Source organism: Chiloscyllium plagiosum, chromosome 34, assembly GCF_004010195.1.
Source record: "Chiloscyllium plagiosum isolate BGI_BamShark_2017 chromosome 34, ASM401019v2, whole genome shotgun sequence".
Lineage (NCBI taxonomy): Eukaryota > Metazoa > Chordata > Chondrichthyes > Orectolobiformes > Hemiscylliidae > Chiloscyllium > Chiloscyllium plagiosum.
The window spans coordinates 1131103-1151703 of record NC_057743.1 but is presented as its reverse complement, the minus strand read 5'-3'; the positions used below and the strand labels follow the sequence as shown (position 1 = coordinate 1151703).

At 41.0% G+C, this 20601-nt stretch overlaps 1 protein-coding gene across 1 annotated transcript in view; it reads left to right on the top strand.

Annotated features, from left to right (window-relative positions):
* Nucleotides 1–20601, top strand: part of LOC122540083 (ephrin type-B receptor 2-like) — a 768846-nt gene that overhangs the window by 640438 nt on the left and 107807 nt on the right. Inside the window, exons 12-14 of the mRNA XM_043675394.1 lie at nt 191–272; nt 5387–5602; nt 16827–16976. Coding sequence (XP_043531329.1) covers nt 191–272; nt 5387–5602; nt 16827–16976 — 448 coding nt within the window. The remainder of the gene's footprint in view (nt 1–190; nt 273–5386; nt 5603–16826; nt 16977–20601) is intronic.

The window sequence follows — 20601 nt, the reverse complement described above, 5'->3', positions numbered from 1 at the left end:
AGCAAATGTTCATTAAAAAAAGAGAATATAGCTTTAAAAAAAAACTAAGGATCTCAGTTATAGGGAGGGGTTGGACAAGTGAGGACTTTTATTCATGAGAGCATAGGAGATCTTTTGCAACAGCAGCGTGAGTGGTGAGAGCGAGGACCGAGTGCTGTTGGTAAGGTAAGTATCCCATTTAATTACTTAGCTCGTGGAATCAGCAGCCTCCATTTTACAGCAGCAATGAGAGCGAGGAGCTGAGTGGACCAGTCAAATTGTGCTCTGGGAAGGTGAGGCATTGATATATTTGGGCAGTGGCTAAACCTGAGACACTACTAATGTAGTGTCTCACACCCGCCCTCTCCTCTAACAAAAAAAGCTCTGTGGATTGATAAGGTAAGACTTTTCTTTTTGTTTTTTATCGTGTCATATTTTTCATAAGTGTCATAAAAGTAAGAAGTGTGATTGCTAACAAAAGAAAATTATAGTTGGACTAAGGTAAGCTTAAGAGTAAAAATGGAGGGAGATCCCATACCTGTTTTATGCTCCTCATATTCAATGTGGGACGTCAGAGACGTGGCTGATGTCCTTGGCTCCTTCATGTGCAGGAGGTGTGTCCAGCTGCACTCTTGCTATACCACATGGTCAAGTCAGCATAAGGAGGGAGGAAGTTTTGTGTATTCTAAAAGGCATTAAGGTGGACAAGTCCCCAGATCCAAATGGGATCTATCCCAGGTTACTCAGGGAAGCAAGAGAGGAAATAGCTGGGGCCTTAGCAAATATCTTTGCAGCATCCTTGAACACGGGTGAGGTCCCGGAGGTTTGGAGAATTGCTAATGTGTCCCCTTGTTTAAGAAGTGTAGCAGGGATAATCCAGGTAATTATGGACCAGTGAGCCTGATGTCAGTGGTAAAGAAGCTACTGGAGAAGATACTGAGGGATAGGATCTATTCCCATTTGGAAGAAAATGGAATTATCAGTGATAGGCAGCATCGTTTTGTGCAGGGAAGGTCATGTATTACCAACTTAATGGAATTCTTTGAGGAAGTGACAAAGTTGATTGATCAGGGAAGGGCTATAGATCTCATATACATGGACTTCAGGCATTCGATAAGATTCCCCGTGGTAGGCTGATGGAGAAAGTAAAGTCGCATGAGGTCCAGGGTGTAATAGCTAGATGGATAGAGAAATAGCTAGGCAACAGGAGACAGATTGTAGTGGAAGGGAGTTTCTCAAAATGGAGGACAGTGACTAATGGTGTTCCACAGGAATCCGTGCTGGGACCACTGTTGTTTATGATATACACAAATGATCTGGAGAAAGGTCTAGGTGGTCTGATTAGCAAGTTTGTAGATTACACGAAGGTTGGTGGAGTAGCAGGTAGCGAAGGGGACTGTCAGAGAATGCAGCAGTATATGGACAGATTACCATTGACCAGAATCTGAACTGAACACTTCATATAAATTGTGGCGATGCTGCTACTTTAACAAGGTTGTGATGGCCTTAGTTTTTGTTTCAACAGATCAGCAGGTTCCAAAATGTCTGGGTGAATCTACTTGTGAAAGCTTTTAAGTTTAAAAAAAAGTTTATAAAATGTATGGGGAGTGGCCAGTTCTCCCAGCTCAGCTTTTCTCTGATTTGGTTTGGGTTTTTAACAGTCTAGCTGTTCAGAGCAAGCAGTCAGTTTGTTTTGAGGTTTTTAGTCAAAGAAACAGCTGTATGGAAGAAGTGTTCCATGTTGAATCTCTCTTGACAGCTCTCCTGTAAGACCCTGTGTTGATTTCACCATTTTTGCCAAGGGGTTTTTATGGGGATTGTGACAGGAATTTGGAACAGCATCATTAAGTTGGGATAATCTGTTGGTTTATCAGATAGGTTAAGTTGTTCTATATTTGTTTGTGTTTCATTCAGTAACCTTGCAAATAAATTCTGTTTTATTAAAACTAAGTGGTTGGGCCAGCTGCATCCCTCCTGGAATATTCACATCACACCTGCTTAAAACAACTGGCAAATAATGGTCTGCTTGACTTTCTTTAAAATGTTTTGAGTGGATCTGGCCTGGTCCATAACAAAATAAAGTGGTTTCAAAAGTAGGATTGAGGCGAGGGATTATACTGTGAATAACTTCATAGAATGATAGAATCCCAATAGTGTGGAAACAGGCCCTTCAGCCCAACAAGTCCACACCAACCCTCCAAACAGTAACCTACCCAGTCCACTATCCTATTATCCTATATTTGCCCCTAACTAATGTACCTAGCATGGCCAATTCACCTGACTTGCACACCTTTGGACTGTGGGAGGAAACTGAAGCACCGAGAGGAAACCCATGCAGACATGGGGAGAATGTCCAAACTCCACACTGATAATTGCCTGAGGCTGAAATCAAACCCAGGGCCCTAATGCTGTGAGCCAGCAGTGCTAACCACTGAGCCACTGTGCCACCCCAACTGCCAACTGTTTCCCCAGTGCCTACCACCTACAAGTACACATTATAAATATAATGGAATACTCTCTGCTTGCATGAATGGGCGCTGCAACACTCAAGCAACTTGTGCCATCCAACCAGTCTGCTTGATTAACAGCTCAATACCTTCAACATTCATTCTTCTGCCATTCTTCTGTGGGCAGCACGGTGGCACTGTGGTTAGCACTGCTGCCTCACAGCGCCAGAGACCCGGGTTCAATTCCCGCCTCAGGCAACTGACTGTGTGGAGTTTGCACATTCTCCCCGTGTCTGCGTGGGTTTCCTCCGGGTGCTCCGGTTTCCTCCCACAGTCCAAAGATGTGCAGGTCAGGTGAATTGGCCATGCTAAATTGCCCGTAGTGTTAGGTAAGGGGTAGATGTAGGGGTATGGGTGGGTTGCGCTTCGGCGGGGCAGTGTGGACTTGTTGGGCCGAAGGGCCTGTTTCCACACTGTAATGTAATCTAATCTAATGTAATCTAATAATCTAATCTAACAAACAGTGGGAGTAGTGTGTACCATCTATAAAATGCGCTGCAGTAACTCACCAAAGCTCCTTTGATAACACCTTCCAAATCTGTGAGCATTACTACCTAGAAAAACACAGGCACACAACCACACTTAGGTTCCTCTCCAAGTCAAAGAGTCTTAGAGTAATCCAGCATGGAAACAGGCCTTTCAGCCCAAACCCTTCCATGCTGACCATGGTGCCCACTCAGCTATTTCTAATTGCCAACATTTGGTCCATATCCCTCTGAACCCTTCCCATCCATGTTCCCATCCAAAAGGTTTTTAAATGTTACTATTGTACCTGCCTCAACAACTTTCTCTGGAAGTCTGTTCCATATATGCACCACACTCTGCATGATGAAGTTGCTCCTCAGGGACTTCTTAAATCTTTCCCCTCTCACCTTAAACTGATGTCCTCTAGTTTTCAGTATCCCCTGGGAAAAAGACTATATGCATTCATCCGATTTATGCTGCTCATGATTTTATACACCTCAATAAGGTCACCCCTCATTCTTCTACATTCCAAGGAATGAAGTCCTATCCTGGCCAACCTCTCCCTATAACTCAGGCCTACTAGTCCTGGCAGCATCCTCGTAAATCTTCTTTGCACTCTTTCCAGTTTAACTATGTCTTTCCTATAACAGGTTGACCAAATCTGTACACAATACTCCAAGTGCAGTCTCGCCAACAACTTATACAACTGTAACATAATGTTCCAACTCCTATACTCAGTGCCTCAATCAATGAAGGTCAGCAGGCTAAATGCCTTCTTCACCACCCTGTCTACCTGTGACACTGCTTTCAACAAAATAAGTACTTGCACATACAGCAGGCTGATTTGTAACTATATCTCTGATCCATCATTATCTGTGGGTCAAATTCAAGAAGTCCCTTTTCAACAGTACTGTATTGTGTATCTGCTCCACAAGAGCTGCAGTAATTAAGATGGCAACAGAGCAGGACACTTCAGCCAGATCTCGTCCGCTCTGTCCATTTCTTTCTCTTTTCTTTCTCTTTTCTCTCTTTTTGTGTTTCTTTTCTTCTTTTTTCACCTGGCCTTAATGAAGACCTAGCAAGGCATCCTCCTGGCACGGCATGGAAATCTTTTAGCAGCCGTGGTGGTCTCTCTGTGGCCAGTGGTCTCTCGACCTAGAATGGGTGTCTTATTTCTTTAGTTTCCACTTATTCTATGAAGATCTGTAATGCTTAACTTTTTAACTTTGTTTCTTTGACTTCTTAGTACCTGAGTTTTTTGTTGCTAGGTATCTTTGTACCTATGATCGTGCCGTGTGTGGTGACATTTTACACTTTTCCCTGTACTCCTGTACTTGAATACATGTGACAATAAAATCTAAATCTAATTCAAGAAGACATCAACTTTTCCAGAGCAATTCAAGATAGGGAATAAGTGCTGGCCAAGCCAGTAATACTCAAATCCCTTGTATGAACAAGCAAAAGTGACAGCTGTTTGACCCCAGTGAGTTTCTGCACTGTTGTAGATAATACCATTCTACAAGTAATCCTGCACTAGTTCAGAATGTTCCATCCTTTTTTCTCATGTTCACATGCATAAGACTGTTGGTGTCACTATTGTTTCATGCTGTACTTCACCATATCATTCTCATATCACATCATTCGATGATTTGGTACGATCTAGGGGTTGTCAATGTTCAAAAGGTGATTTTTGGAGGGATTTGAATGGACTGCAATTGCACTCAAACTGTATATCTCAGAAATACAATTGTCCATGTAAATTTTCCACATCAGTCCTTTACTGCTTGATGTCATCTTTAGCTAAACAATAAAGCAGTAATTGATTGAAATATTCAAATATAATAAGGTCCTCTTAACTGCCATTAAGAGTACAAAGCTAATATTTAATGTTTCCCTTCCATGCTCCCACTGAGTGTATTTTAATGAAGGTTTGGTCCTTGCTGAATTTGCTGTCCCAGTATTCGGTTTCATAACTTCTCCCAACTATCAGTGTTGGAAAACAATATCGTTAATTCATTAAGACAAGAAAAATACTTGCATTGATTCTTTTCAAAGTGTTCTTTTTACATCTTGAAACAAAGTCATGTAAAATTACCCACTTTTGCTGCATAGCATAAGTAATTGAAGTTCACCTGGATTTAATTATTTAAACAATTTCTGGATTGTCAATTATTTCATTCTAAGAGAAAAGCGGAAAAATAATAAAAACAGAAATCAGGATCAGTCAACACGTGTAATGAAAATAAAATATTAAAGTTTTCCAGTAAAACGCTTGTTTATCTGGTTATTATTCCAGTGTCTTTTGTGAAAGCTTGCTGTGTGGAGACTGGCTGCCACGTTTTCTAGTACACATGGACACATTTCAAAAGTAAAAGCTTTTGAGTCATTTGTGCTTTGTGAGACTATTATAAAAATCTATGTCTTTTTCTTCACAGCAAAATGACGGACAATTTACAGTTATCCAACTTGTTGGCATGCTTCGTGGAATTGCTGCTGGGATGAAATATTTGGCAGACATGAGCTATGTGCACAGAGATCTGGCTGCTCGTAATATTCTCGTCAACAGCAACCTTGTATGTAAGGTTTCCGATTTTGGACTGTCCAGGTTCCTAGAGGATGATACATCAGATCCAACATACACAAGTGCTTTGGTAAAACAAATTATTAAATTAACCATTTTGTTGAGTAATATTCCAAAACTTCCATTTACTTTTTTATGTCAAGGAACACAGATAAATTAAGTTAGTATCTAGAAGCAAAGAATTACAAGGAGTAGGCCATTTAGTCCTTCTACTCTAGGGTTGGATTAGACACCATTTTTGCTCACCATGGTGTGAGCAGGATTATTTCAGGTTCCAGTAGAAGCCAGAACATGTGGAAGGGTACTGCCTGCACACATGACTTGTCGGAGAGGCGAATGCTAGGAAGTGATTAAATCAGAGAGTCTGGACAGAGTAGCTGGGCATGCTGCTTCTTGATCCACCTTCCCCGGTTACTTTCACTTGTTTGCAGGAGGCACAGGTACTGATTCCCAGTTGGAAAGGTATTTGACTTATAAGTTAAAAATCACAGCTTACAGCAACAGGAAAGGGAAAATAAACTGTCTGTCTTGAGACTTGAGATGCTTTTACTGCCTTATCCAGAGATCCAGTAGTTTCCACTAAAATATTGATTCAGGCTGTTCATCTACCTGGGAGACAATCTTTATTATTGTTGTTAGCAGGCAGAAAGCCTTTGTCAGCAGTAACTGGTCATAGAGTTGTTATAGAGTCATGGAGCTGTACAAATCTTTCAGTCTAACTCATCCACGCTGACCAGAAATCCTAAATTAATCTAGTCCCATTTTCCAGCATTTGGCCCCAATCCCTCGAAACCCTTCCTATTTGTGAACCCATCCAGACACCTCTTAAATGTTATAGTTGTACCAACATCCACCACTTCCTCTGACAGTTCTGCATGAAAAAGTTGCCCCTCAGGTCCATTGTAAAATTTTCCCCTCTCGTTTTAAACCCATACCCTCCAGTATTGGACTCCCCTACCCTATCTATTACCCTCATGATTTAATAAACTTCTATAACTTCAGCCTTTGATGTTCCAGAGAAAATAATCCCAGTCTATTCAGCTGCTCCCTATAGCTCAAACCCTCCAACCATGACAATATTCTTGTAAATCTTTTTCTGAATCATTTCAAGTTTCTTCTTATAGCAGGGAGACCAGAATTTAATGAAGTATTCCAGAAATGGCCTAATCAATGACCTGTATGTCCACAACATGTCCTCACAACTCCTAAACTCAATGCACTGACCAATAAAGGAAAGCATACCAAAAACGCCCTCTTCACTATCCTGTCTACTTGTGACTCTACCTTCAAGGAACAATGAACCTGCACTCCACCTGCACAATTCCCCAGGACTTTACCATGAAATGTATAAGTCCTGCCTTTCAAAAATACACCATTGGTCCGGTTCATTTGCAAACCAGGCTTTCATGACTGCTTGAAGCAACTTAAGGGTTATGATGAGCAGTGGGTAAGTGGAACTGAGTCCATGAAAAGATCAACTACGATTTCCTTGAATGGTGGAGCAGGCTCCTATTTCTTATGTTCTTATATTCAACAACTGTGTAAACAGAACTTACAATGAGTGTCAGATTACTTGCTTTTGATAAATATAGCGATCCTTAAACATTCCTTGGCTTTTTAAACACTTGTTTTCCCATTTCAATCCACAACTAAAATACAGAAATCTAAAATGGTATGGTCCTTACATATTGTATTACCTTTGAAATAAAAAGCCCTAACATCAAATTTGCTTTCCCTATTATACGCTGAACTTGGATGCTCACCTTTTATGACTTATGTACGAGGATCCTCCAATCCCTCTGTGCTGCTGCTTTCCACAGTCTTTCCCTATTTAAGTAACATCTCCCTTTTCTGTTCTTCCTGCCAAAGTGTATAACCTCACATTTGCCCACATTATATTCCATCTGCTAAATTTCTGCACGCTCACTTAATCTGACTGTATCACTCTATGTCATCCTAATTACTTAGAATCATTGAATCACAGAATTATATAATCCCTGTGGAAACGGGCCATTCAGTCCAACAAGTCCACACTTGACCCTCTGTAAAGTATACCACCCAGACCCATTCCCATACCCTATAACTCTACATTTCCCATAACGAATGCACTTAACCTACACATTGCTGAATACTATGGGCAATTTAGCATGGCCAATTTACCAAACCTGCACATCTTTGGACTGCGGGAGGAAACCGGAGCACATGGAGGAAACTCACGCAGACACAGGGAGAACGTACAAACTCCAAACAGACAGTTGCCTGAGGCTGGAATCGATTTTCTGTTTTCCACAAATTTGGCAATAGTGCATTGTCAAAGTCATTATAATATACTGTATGCAATTGTTGCATTAGCACTGATCTCTGTGGTACTACAGTAGTTACAGGTTGCAATCCTGAAATCCTTCTTTTGTCCAAATTTTCTGTCTTCTATCCTTATACTATACCTAACACCATGGACTCTTGTCTTATTAAATAGCTTTTCATCTGCAGTATTTTATTTAATGCCATTCAGAAATCCAAATATTTTATATCTACTGGTTTCACTTTTTTTAACCCTAATTGTCACCTTCTCAAAGTATAATAATTAATTTTTCAGGCATGATTTCCCCTTTATGAAGCCATACCTACTCAATTTGATCATATTATGTATTTCCAAATGTTCTACTATTAAATCCTTTACAACATACTCTAACATTTTCCCAATAATAATCATCAAGCTGACTAGCCCATAGTTAGCTTTTTTTTTGTCTCCGCCCCCTTTTTGAATAAAGATGTTACTTTGGCAGTTTTCTGGGACTTTTCCAGAATATAAGAATTCTTGGTTGATTACTCCATGTATATGTACTGGCTCTACAGCTATTTCCTTTAAAATCCTAGGATGCAACCCATCAGGTTAAGGGGGCACATCGGCCTTTCGCCCAATTAGTTTTCCAAATTTTTTTTGTAAGTGATGGTTGTTGTGTTTATTTTTTCTTTCCCACCATCACCCCTCCTAACCCTCACTTTAACCTATTGATCATTGCTTAATTTTTTTTGCAAAGCTGTTAGCAATGGAATTATCTCTTGCATTTCCTTGTTCTCATTATCATTTCCCCAGCTTCATTCTCTGGGGGACCTATGTTCACTTTGGCCTTTCTCTTCTGTTTTACATGTTGAAAGAAACACTTAATTTCCTTTTTTTCTTTATTTACTTACATTACTAGCTAGATTGCCTTCACAGTTTATTTTTGCCTTATTTGTTACTTTTTTGACCAATTTTTGTCAACTTTTAATACTTGCCAATGCTTTGATTTACCACAAAGATTTGCTGTATATACCAAGAATACATCAAGTAGATTGTTTATTAGACAAAGAGACAAAAACTGCATGTATGGCCTCATCAGAGGTTTTACATCTGCAGCAAGACATCCTCGCTCCTGTATTCAAATGCCCTTGCAATTGAAGCCACAGTATTAAATGTTTCCCTAATTGCTTGCAGCACCTCCATCCTTGCTTTCTGTGCCTGGTGTACATGATACACTTTGGATGTTACAATTTCCCAATCTGTTACCAAGTGCAGAATAAGTATTCACCAGAAATCCCACACTCACTCCGAGAATAGGATATGCAATCTTTCCCCTATAGTCTTCAACATATGTTAACTTTTAAAAAAGGTTTTCCAGTTGACACTCAATGGGGCCCTGAGATCCAAAGATGTAAGGATTTCAAAGACTCCTTGAAATCAGGTAAAGTTTTGGTCTCGACTGCTTACTGTGATAGCAAAATCGACAGGCTCAAGGTGAAGACATTTCTCCTCACCTCACCTCAATCTTAAATGGCTTCCTCCTTATCCTTAGAACCTCTGGTTCGGGATTCCCCTGCCATCAGGAATTTTCTTCCTCCATCTTCCCTGTATAGTCCTATTAGAATTTTTCAGGTTTCTATAATTTTTCTGAAATCCAGCAAATATAATCCTAACTGATCCAATCTCTCCTCATTTGTGAGTCCCACCATCCCGAGAATCAGTCTGGTAAATTTTCGCTGCACTCCCTCTTTAGGAAAAATATCCTTCCTCATACTGTGGTCTCGCTGTGGCCCTGTATAATTGCAGCAAGACATCCCTACACCTGTATTCCGTACTTGAATTCTCTGACTATGAAGGCTAAACTTCATTTGCCTTCTTTACTGCCTGTTGCACCTGCATGCTTTCCTTCAGACTGCTGTATGAGGACACCCATGTCTCATTACATACACCTCCCTCTCAATTTATAGCAATTTAGATGATAATCTGCCTTCCTTTTTTTGTTATCAAAGTGGATAACCTCAGATTTATCCACATAATATAGTATCTGCCCACTCACTCAGTTTGTTCAAATTGCACTGAAGTATGTCGGTATCCTCCTCACGACTCACTTTCTCACTCAACTTTGTGTCACCCGCAAAGCTAAAAATGTTACATTTAGTTTCCTCATCAAAATTGTAAATATATAATGTGAATATCTGGGGTCATGGCATTGATCGTTGGGATACTCCACTAGTCACTGCCTGTAATTCAGGAAAAGACACATTTATTCCTTCTCTTTGTCTCTAGTACCAACTAGTATAGGATACAGGAGTAAGGATGTCTTGTTGCAATTGTCCAGGGCCTTGGTGAGTCCAAGGTGTAGAAGGATCTTCTTGCTAATGTATATTTGTCTTCACCAAACGTTTTCTCTTCACATCCATATGGAACATTTTAGCCAGTTTTTATGTTCCTGCAAGCCAACTCTTATGCTCTATTTTTTCATTCTTCTTCAATCCCCTTGTCATCCTTTGCTGAATGCTAAATTGCTCCCACTCCTCAGGTCTTTTTTCCCCTTCTGGTCAATTTGTATGCCTCTTCCTAAGATCTAATACTATGACTAATGTCCCTAGTAAGCCATCGTTTGGCTACCTTTCCCATTTTACTTCTGTGCCAATGAACAATTGTTGCAGTTCACCCATGCACTTTTTGAACGTTTGCCATTGCCTTTCTTTCCGTCATCTCTTTAAGCAACATTCCCTAGTCTATCACTGTAATTTCCTCCATTTTGATTTGGGACTCGAGTCCCAGAATCAACTATATCATTCTCCACCTTGATGATGAATTCAGTCATATTACAGTTGCTCATCTCCAAGGGGCCTGATGAAGGGCTGTGGCCCGAAATGTTGATTTTCAGCTCTTCGGATGCTGTCTGACCTGTTGTACTTTTCCAGCATCACACTCTCAACTTAGAGGGATATGGACCAAGCACTGGCAAATGGGACTAGATTTATTTAGGATATCTGGTTGGCATGTGCAGGTTGAACCAAAGGGTCTGTTTCTGTGCTGAACTTCTTTATGACTCTATAACTCTATATGCAGATTAAAGTCACCCATAATTACAGATATACTTTACTGCATGCATTTCTCATTTACTGTTTAATACCATTTCCAACATTAACTCTACAGTTTGGGAATCCATACACAACTAATTATTTTTACTCCTTGGTATTTCTTTGCTCTATCCATATAGATTTTGCATTGTTGGAGCTAATATCTTTCCTTGCTCTTGTGTTAACAACCTCTTATACCAGCAATGCAACTTCACCAACTTTTTCTTTTTCTTTATCTTTGCTAAATATTGAAAATCCCTGGATGCGTAATTTCCATCCATGGTGACAGCAGTTCCCATCCATGATGGCACGATAGCCAAATCTCTATAATCCTGACTATACCATGTCTGTTTTCATCTGTTTATGCATTTGTTGCTAATGCTCCATGCCTTAAGGCTTTTGTTTTAACATTACCAATACAATTCCCATTATTTTTCACAGCATCCTTGTTTGAGCTTGGCCCTTGATTTTTCTGTCTATCACTTTCCTTGTTCACTTTTCTGTTTTTTCGTTATTGTTCTTGATATCTCTCTCTCTCTCTCTCTCTCTGACTTCTTGCATAGGTCCCATCCACCTAGTGATTTAGTTTAAACCATCCAATCACTCTCGCAAATACTCCCCCTAGGATATAAATCCTGGTGCTGCCCAGGTGTAACTTGTCCAGTTTGCACTAGTCTTATCTCCCCCAGAACAAGTCCCAATTCCTTCTCCTTCACACTATTACCTTAGCCGTTTATTTATCTGCTATATCCTCCTATTTATATTCGAACGAGCACGTGGCACTAGTCATAATCCTGAGATTCTTTTCAAATTATTTCCAAACTCTCAATATTCTACTTTAAGGACCTTATCCTTTATTTTACCTGTGCACAGCAACCACTGGGTGTTCATCCTTGCCCTCCAGAAAATCCTGTAGCTGCTCTGAGACATCCTTGACCCTATCACAGGGACAAAAGGTGTGGTGCTGGAAAAGCACAGCAGGTCAGGCAGCATACAAGGAGCAGGAGAGTCGATGTTTCAGGCATAAACCCTTCATTCCTGATGATGCTCCTCAGATGCTGCCTGACCTGCTGTGCTTTTCCAGCACCACACTTTTTGACTCTGATCTCCAGCATCTGTAATCCTCACTTTCTCCTAGCACCAGGGAGGCAATATACCATCCTGGAGTCTTGTTTGCAGTCACAGAAACATCTGCCTATTCCCCTTACAGTTGAATCCCCTGTAATCATTACATTCCCAAACTTTTGACTCCTCCCTTGTGCTGTAGAGACTGCTGTGGTGCAGTCAATTTGGCTGTTCCTGCTTTATTGCCCTCAATATTATCCAAAGCATCCTATCTGTTTTGCAGGAGAATAGCCACAAGAAGCTCCTGCATTTCCTGCCTGATCCTCTTGTTTTGCCTGGTGGTCACCCATTCCCTTCCTGCTGGTGAAGTCTTACTCTGTGGTATGACCACCTCCCAATACAGGGGAACCTTGATTATCCAAATGACACAAACAAGGAGTATTTTGTTCGGATAATCGAATAGGGACCTTGCGATCTTATTCAGATAATCCAAAACTCGGATAATCGACATTCCTCTGTACATGCTTAGTCATAGTTATAGTGTCATCAAGATCAACAGGATAGAAACAGGCCCTTCAGCCCAGTTTGCCCATGCCCTCCAGTTTTCGCAATTAAACTCAACCCATTTGTCTGCTTTTGATCCATATTCCTCTGTACCTATCCCATCTATGTACCTGTCTTAATGTTTCTTAAACAACAAAATTGTACTCACATCCACCACTGCCTCTGGCAATCTGGTCCAGAAACTCACCATCCACTATGTGAAAAACATTCCCCTCCAAACTGTTGTGTTTCAGTCCCCTCTCACCTTAAAACTCTGTCCTCTAGTTCTAGAATTCCCTATCATGGGAAAAAGCTGTTGGTTAATCTACCTGATCTATGCCTCTGATGATTTTATAGACTTATATAAAGTCAATCCTCAGTCTCCTGTGTTCCAGGGAAAAAAGTCCCAGCCTATCCAACCTCTCTTTGTAACTCTTTCTAGTTTAATGATGTTTTGTCCACACTCAGACAACCAGAACTGCATGCAGTACATAAAATGTGGTCCCTTAGCCATGTTTTTTTAACAACTCTAATATTCCAATCCCATGTACCCATCCATGCCCCACATTTATTTGCCTTATCTGTCAAGCCTCTTACATTGAAAAACCACAGTATAACTGCCCCACCCCCGTCAGACTAGTTTAAACCCTCCCAAGTGGCTCTAGCAAATCTTCCCACCAGGACTTTGGCCCCCATCCAGTTCAGGGGCCTCTTATAAAGGTCATCTCTACCTTAGAAAATATCCCAGTGATCCAAGAATCTTAAACCCTGCCGCCTGCACTAGCTCTCAAGCCACATATTCATCTACCAAATCCTTCTCTCAGGAACAGATGGCACCGAAGTACTCCAGAAAGTACTCCCTTGAGTTCCTGCATTTTAACCTCTGCCTAACTCCCTATAATCACTTATCAGGACCTCATTCCTTTTCAGACATATGTACAACCCTTAGGAATTACACGCAACTGCTCAGAGGTGTCATTGACCCTGACACCAAGGAGGCAACACACTATCCTGGAGTCTTGATTGCAGCCACATAGACGTCTGTCTGCACCAGTGACTAACAAGTCCCATGCTACTAACTCTCGCTTGGACTTTGCCCAATCCTGATCTCCAGCAGAGCCAGTTGTGGTGCCACAGACCTGGCTGCTGCTGTTGTACTTTCCTGATTCCTGTTAGAGAGGGAGCAGCCACAGGGAGAATCCTGCACTATCTGCCTGCCTCTCCTGGTGGTCATCCAAGTATGTGACTGAACCTGTGCCCCCTGTCTGCTCCTCAACATGTCCAACTGCCTCTCCAACTGAACTATGCAGCCTGTGAGGAGCTGCAGCCAGTCACACTTCATGGAGACATAGTTGTCAGGGATACTAGACTGCCCTCTGATCTCCCATATCTGGCAGGAGAAGTATACCACTGCTCTAATTACCATCTCTCACTCTTTACAGTAAGACGAAGATCAAGACCTTACCTTGCTCTTACCTCTTGCTGATCACCCTCCTCACTGAAGCCTGGTATTCCCAAAGCCCACACCTAAACCTCTCGTAGCACTCCAATCACAAAGCAGCTTTTTCTCAAAATGGCTACGCCAAAAATGGCTGTGCTGCTATAGCTTGCATCCCTTTTATTCATTCCTGGGTGGTCGCTGGTGACTGAGCCAACTCCTCCCAGAATCCTCCTCAGTCGCTTCTAAGCAGCATCCTTTGTTCCTTTCCAGCAGATCCATGACACTGTCCATTTTGTCCCCAGCTACACAGTCTCCCTAGCTACAAGTCCAGCTACAAAACCTGGGCTTCCAGCTGGAGACACTTCCTGCACTGGCCCCAGGCACTGGAACTGTAGCCAACATCCCATGGTTTTGAGCTCTCCTAGCATGACTTAGCTGTTTAAATTAAACCTTTTGAAACATGCTTAATTACTGTAGGCACCTTATTCCCTGGTCCACATTACAACAGATATTGTCCTTTCAAACTTTAAACACAAAAAAAGTAAAAAGCATGCCTTGCCCTCTGAATTCCCACTCTGCTTCAAAACTTCTAAACCTCTTACTCTGGCTGGGTCTCATTTAGGATGTTTTCTGTCCCAACTGCTCGTGCCAAGCTTTCTGATCGTGAGCTTCCAACATTCCCTTTCTTAACTAGAGCTGAGGTGAGCTGAAAATACTCATACTAGTTAAGATCCAAAAGTAATCAACACCTATTCTGACTTCAGGTGACTGATTGTGAATTATCACTTAACTAAGTAAGGTTTTTTTTTAAACTAGACTGATGATGTTTCTCAAGTTCAAAGACCACCAGCAATTAATAGAATTTCTAATAAAAACAGTTTCCACATGGTCCAAAAATAATCAATTTGTTATTGAATAGAGAAAATTTATTTTCTTTCTGTACATTTTTAAAGTCTTAAAAACATATGTAAGTGCTTCAGATACATTTACTGCCTGAAGTAAAGAATATTGTTGTGCAAACAATATAACTGTAAGATATGTTAGGAACATAGGAACAATTGCTGATAGATAAAGTACACTTGGAATTTCACAAAACTTTAACAAAATACTCCAAAGAGGCTGGTTAGAAAGATTAAAGCTCATGAAATAGGAGTTAATATATGGGCGTGAATTCACGAATAGCTGTTAGAAAAACAGAAAATTAAGAATAAATGAGTGATTTATTCTTAATAAATGAAACGTTCCTGAAGAAGGGCTCATGCCCAAAACATCGATTATCCTGCTCCTTGGATGCTGCCTGACCTGCTGCGCTTTACCAGCAACACATTTTCAGCTCTGATCTCCAGCATCTGCAGTCCTCACTTTCTCCTACAATATCTAACTTGTGTCCATCCTGTCATTTTAAATACTTTGAACATTTCAATAAGAACACCTCTCATTCTCTGGAATTCTGGATAATACAGGTCCAATTAAATGAACTTCTCTTCATAGATCAGTCCCAACATTCCAGAAATAACCCTGGTGAAGTACTCCAGGAGTAATCTAACCAATGTCCCTATACAATTGAAGCAATATGTCACTTCTTGCACTCAAATACTCATGAAATAAAAGCTAATATTCCATCAACCAGTCCAGCAGCATGATGCACCTGCATGCTAGACTATAGTGAGTGAATGACCTTTGTACATCTACACTTTCCAACCTCTTACCATCTGTCTGTCCCATCAAAATGGATAACCTCACATTTTTCCAGTTTATTCTTGCCATTCATTAAGACTATCCAAATCTTCCTCAATCCATGTGTGTCTCCTTGACAACACACATTCCCACTTAGTTTTGTATCATCTGTAAGTTTTGAAAATTTGAAAAATTACATTTCGTCCCATGTCCAAATCATTGATTAGATGTTGTGTTCACCTGGGGCCCAAATACTGAACTTTTTGCTACAAATCGCCAACATGAAAATGACTCATTTATTCTTAATCTCTGTTTTTCTAACAGCTATTCGTGAATTCACGCCCATATATTAACTCCTATTCCATGAGCTTTAATCTTTCTAACCAGCCTCCTCGGAGTATTTTGTTAAAGTTCTGTGAAATTCCAAGTGTACTTTATCTATCAGCTCTTCTTTCTTAGCTTTGCTACTGACATGCTGAACAATCACCAACAAGCTTACCAAATATTTTGCAGTTGTATAAGACTCTGGTACGGCCGCATCTGGAATATTGTGTGCAGTTTTGGTCGCCATACTATAGGAAGGATGTGGAGGCATTGGAACGGGTGCAGAGGAGGTTTACCAGGATGTTGCCTGGTATGGAAGGAAAATCGTATGAAGAAAGACTGAGGCACTTGGGGCTGTTTTCACTAGAGAAAAGAAGGTTTAGGGGTGACTTGATTGAGGTGTACAAGATGATTTGGGGGTTAGATAGGGTCGACAGTATGAACCTCTTCCCGCGTATTGAGTCGGGTATTACAAGGGGGCATAGCTTTAAATTAAGGGGGGGTAGATATAGGACTGATGTTAGGGGTAGGTTCTTCACTCAGCGAGTCGTTAGTTCATGGAATGCCCTGCCAGTAACAGTGGTGGACTCTCCCTCTTTATGGGCATTTAAGAGGGCATTGGATAGGTATATGGAGGATAGTGGGTTAGTGTAGTTTAGGTGGGCTTGGATCGGCGCAACATCGAGGGCCCAAGGGCCTGTACTGCGCTGTATTCTTCTATGTTCTATGTTCTATGTTCTAAATATGATTTCCCAGTTGCAAATCCATGCCAACTATACCCAATCAAATTATTACCATCTTTTATCCCATCCCTGATGTAAGAAACATATAAATAGTATACAAATCTTTAAATTTCATCTTTTGCTTGCAGGGAGGGAAAATTCCAATACGGTGGACAGCACCAGAGGCCATTCAGTACCGGAAGTTCACATCAGCCAGTGATGTCTGGAGTTATGGCATTGTCATGTGGGAAGTGATGTCATATGGGGAGAGACCTTACTGGGACATGACCAATCAAGATGTATGTTATTTTCTCTCTACTACTGTATTTGATGTTCTTTGGCATGTTTTAATATATTAGTCTCCAAATGATATTATTTAGTTGACAAATGGACAACAAATAAGACTATAAAAACAGAAGATTGTACTGTCTGTTGAGTCTGTTGAACCAGTCATGATTGAAGTTTGGTTTAAAATCCATTTTCTCGCTCACTCCACATACCTCTTTATTCACTGACAGACCAAAAATCAGTTTCTCCTAATCTTATCTTTATTATATGAAACAACATCCACAGATCTCTGGGATGGAATACTTCATATATCACAACCCTATGAGTTAAGAAATTTTTCCTCCCTGTCAGTCCAAAATGACTGCCTCCTTATCCTAAGGCTGATCCTATGAGAGCACGCTTTTGAATATCTAAGTCATTGTTATTACAGCAACACATAACGCAGTTACTGGCCCTGTTAGCATATTCAGCATGTTTTATTCCGAGAATGAAGTTACAAAAAAAAATCACCACTTAAATTTACTTACAATCTTCGGTGGTCATGGTACAAGTTCCCTCCAATAGAGTATGTGACCCTGATGTGGCAAAGCTTACGTCGTCTCCCATAATTGCAGTTGGTGTGGGTATGTATACCAAGCTGGGAAGTTGGTTTGCGGACATTTCGTCCCTTTTCTAGGTGACGGCCTCAGTGCTGTGAAGCCTCCTATGAGGTGCCGCTGTACTCTGTCAGGTGGAACTTATTTGGTTTCATTCCCACTGCTTCCGGTTACTGGTTCCAGTTGTTTTTTGCAGTGGTCAGTGCATTGGGTTTAGGTCAGTGTGTTTATTGATGGAGTCCATGGGTGAGTGCCATGCTTCTAAAGATTCTCTGGCTGTCCTCTGTTTGTTGTGTTGTCCCAGAAGAATTTGTGGTCCATGTCATCTGTGTGTACAGCTACTAGGAGCAGCTGGCCATGGCATTTAGTGGCGAGTTGATGTTCATGAATGCGGATTGCTAGTTGTCTGCCTATTTGTCCTATGTAGTATTTCATGGAGTCCTTGCTTGGAATCCTGTACACCATGTTTGTCCTGCACATGATGGGTTTTGGGTCTTTTATTCTGGTGAGTTTTTGTCTGAGCATGTGTTGTGCTGTCATGAATCCATGTGGTCAGAGAAGTCTGGCTGTCGGTTCTGAGACTTTTTATGTATAAGGTAAGTGGTAACTGTGTTGGGTTGTGGCATGTCCTCATCATGTTGTTTGTCTGCCAGGCATTTGCGGATGAAATTGCAGAGATATCTGTTCTTGGCAAAGACTTTGTAGAGGTATTCTTCTTCCTCCCTTCGCAGATCAGGAGTGCTGCAGTGTGATGTAGCCCTTTTGAACAGGGTTCTCATGCAGCCTGTCTTGTGTGTGATTGGCTGGTTGCTGGTATAATTCAGGATCTGGTCCATGTGTGTGGCTTTTCTGTACACTTTTGTTGTGCATTCTGTGTTCTTTCTATGATCACATCTAGGAATAGGAGTTGATTATTAATTTCTTCCTCTCTTGTAAATTTGATTCATGTGAGTATGGTGTTGATAATCCAGTGTGTGCTCTCAATCTCTGTTTTTTAATTATTACTAAAGTGTCTACCACATAAGCTGATCCAAAGTTTGAATCAGATTTGTGGAAGGGTTGTTCTAGTCTTTGCACCACTGCTTCTCTTATGTGCGAGGAGATGGGTGAGCCCATTGCTGTCCCATTGATTTATTCAAAATTAGGCTGCTGAATATGAAGTGTGTCGTCAAGCATAGGTCCTGTAGTTTGAGTCTGCAGTCCTTGTTGATTGGTTCCCTATCCTATCATCTGTTTTGTTTGTCTAGGATCTGGATTAGTGGTGCTGGAAGAGCACAGCAGTTCAGGCAGCATCCGAGGAGCAGTAAAATTGACATTTCGGGCAAAAGTCCTTCATCAGGAATACAAGCATCTGCCTGAACTGCTGTGTTCTTCCAGCACCACTAATCCAGAATCTGGTTTCCAGCATTTGCAGTCATTGTTTTTACCTGTTTGTCTAGGAGTTTGGCTATTGTCTCTTTGGCTAAGGTTTTGTCAATCAAGTAAACGTCGAGTGAGACCATCGCTTTGTCCTTGTCTATGTTTATGTTCTTGATAATGTCTAGGAATTCCTGTGATGATTGTATGGAGTGTTTGGATTTCATAGATTAGATGTTTGAGATTTTATCAGTTTATTTGATGGAGTTCCTGGAAGTAGCACAATAGATCTAAGTGATATATCTGTTTGTGTACCTTAGGTATTTCATAAAATTGTGGGGTGTTGGTGCCTTCTGGTTTCATCTTTTGTAGATCTGTCTTGGTTGTCAGTCTGTTTTTGTGTAGGTTCCGTAGCATGTTGTTTATTCTATTAGTTAACTCTGGTGTGGGGCCACACTTCCTCTGTTGGTAACTATCAGAATCTGTAAGTCTCTGGCTTTCTCTGACTTCTATATGTAACATGTAATCATTTTTTCATGGTTACTTTCATTCTGCCTTGATCAGCTGGCACTATGATTTTGTTTTTTTTTCCTTTTTGAGTGTTCTTAGGATTCTCTCTGCTTTGTATAAAGGTTGTTCGTTTGTGTTTTCTTCGTCAGTAAGGGTATAATGGTTTGTCTGACTGTTTGCTGTGTCTCTTCAGTTAGGAGAGAGAAGCCCTTAAAGTGTACAGAAGAGCCACACACACGGACCATATCCTGAATTATAACAGCAATCACCGAACCACACACACAAGAAGCTGCATTAGGACCCTGTTTGAAAGGGCTACAATACACAGTACAGCAGTACTTCACAAGAGGGTCCACAGCACTGAGGATGTCAGTCAGAAAGGGGACGAAACGTCTGCAAACCAACTTTGCAGCTCGGCAAACATACCCACAACAACTGCAAAAGCCACCCAAGCTACAAATCTTTACACAAACCTTGAACTCCCATAATATAAGCTGGGCATGAAAATCCAACAAATGTTCATTATGACTCAACATTATGTATGTACATAATATTTCTCAGGCATATGAATGTCTGGTCTAATATCACCCTATTAATTTACAACGGAAAGGCGTGAATCCAGTACCAGAGTCACAGAGCTATGCAGCATGGAAACAGACCCTTTGGTCCAACGTGTTCATATCAACCAGATATCCTAAATTAATCTAGTTCCATTTGCCAGCCTTTGGCCCATATCCCTCTAAACTCTTCCAATCATAAACCCATCCAGATGTGTTTTAAATGTTGTATTTGTACCTGCCTCCACCACTTCCACTGACAGCTCAATTCATACGTGCAACACCCTCTGTATGAAAACGTTGCCCCTTGGGCCATTCTTAAATTTGTCCCCTCTCACCCTGAACCTATGTCCTCTAGTTTTGGACTCCTTCATCCTCGGGAAAACACCTTGGCTATTCACCCTATCCCTACCACTCATGATTTTATAAACTTCTATCAGGCCACCCCTCAGCCTCTGACACACCAGGGAAAACAGCCACAGCTTATTCAGCCTCCTGCTATAGCTTAAACTCTCCAACTCTGGCAACATCCTTGTAAATATTTTCTGAACCCTTTCAAATTTGACAACATCCTTCCTATAGCAGGGAGACCAAACTGCACGCAGTATTCCTAAAGT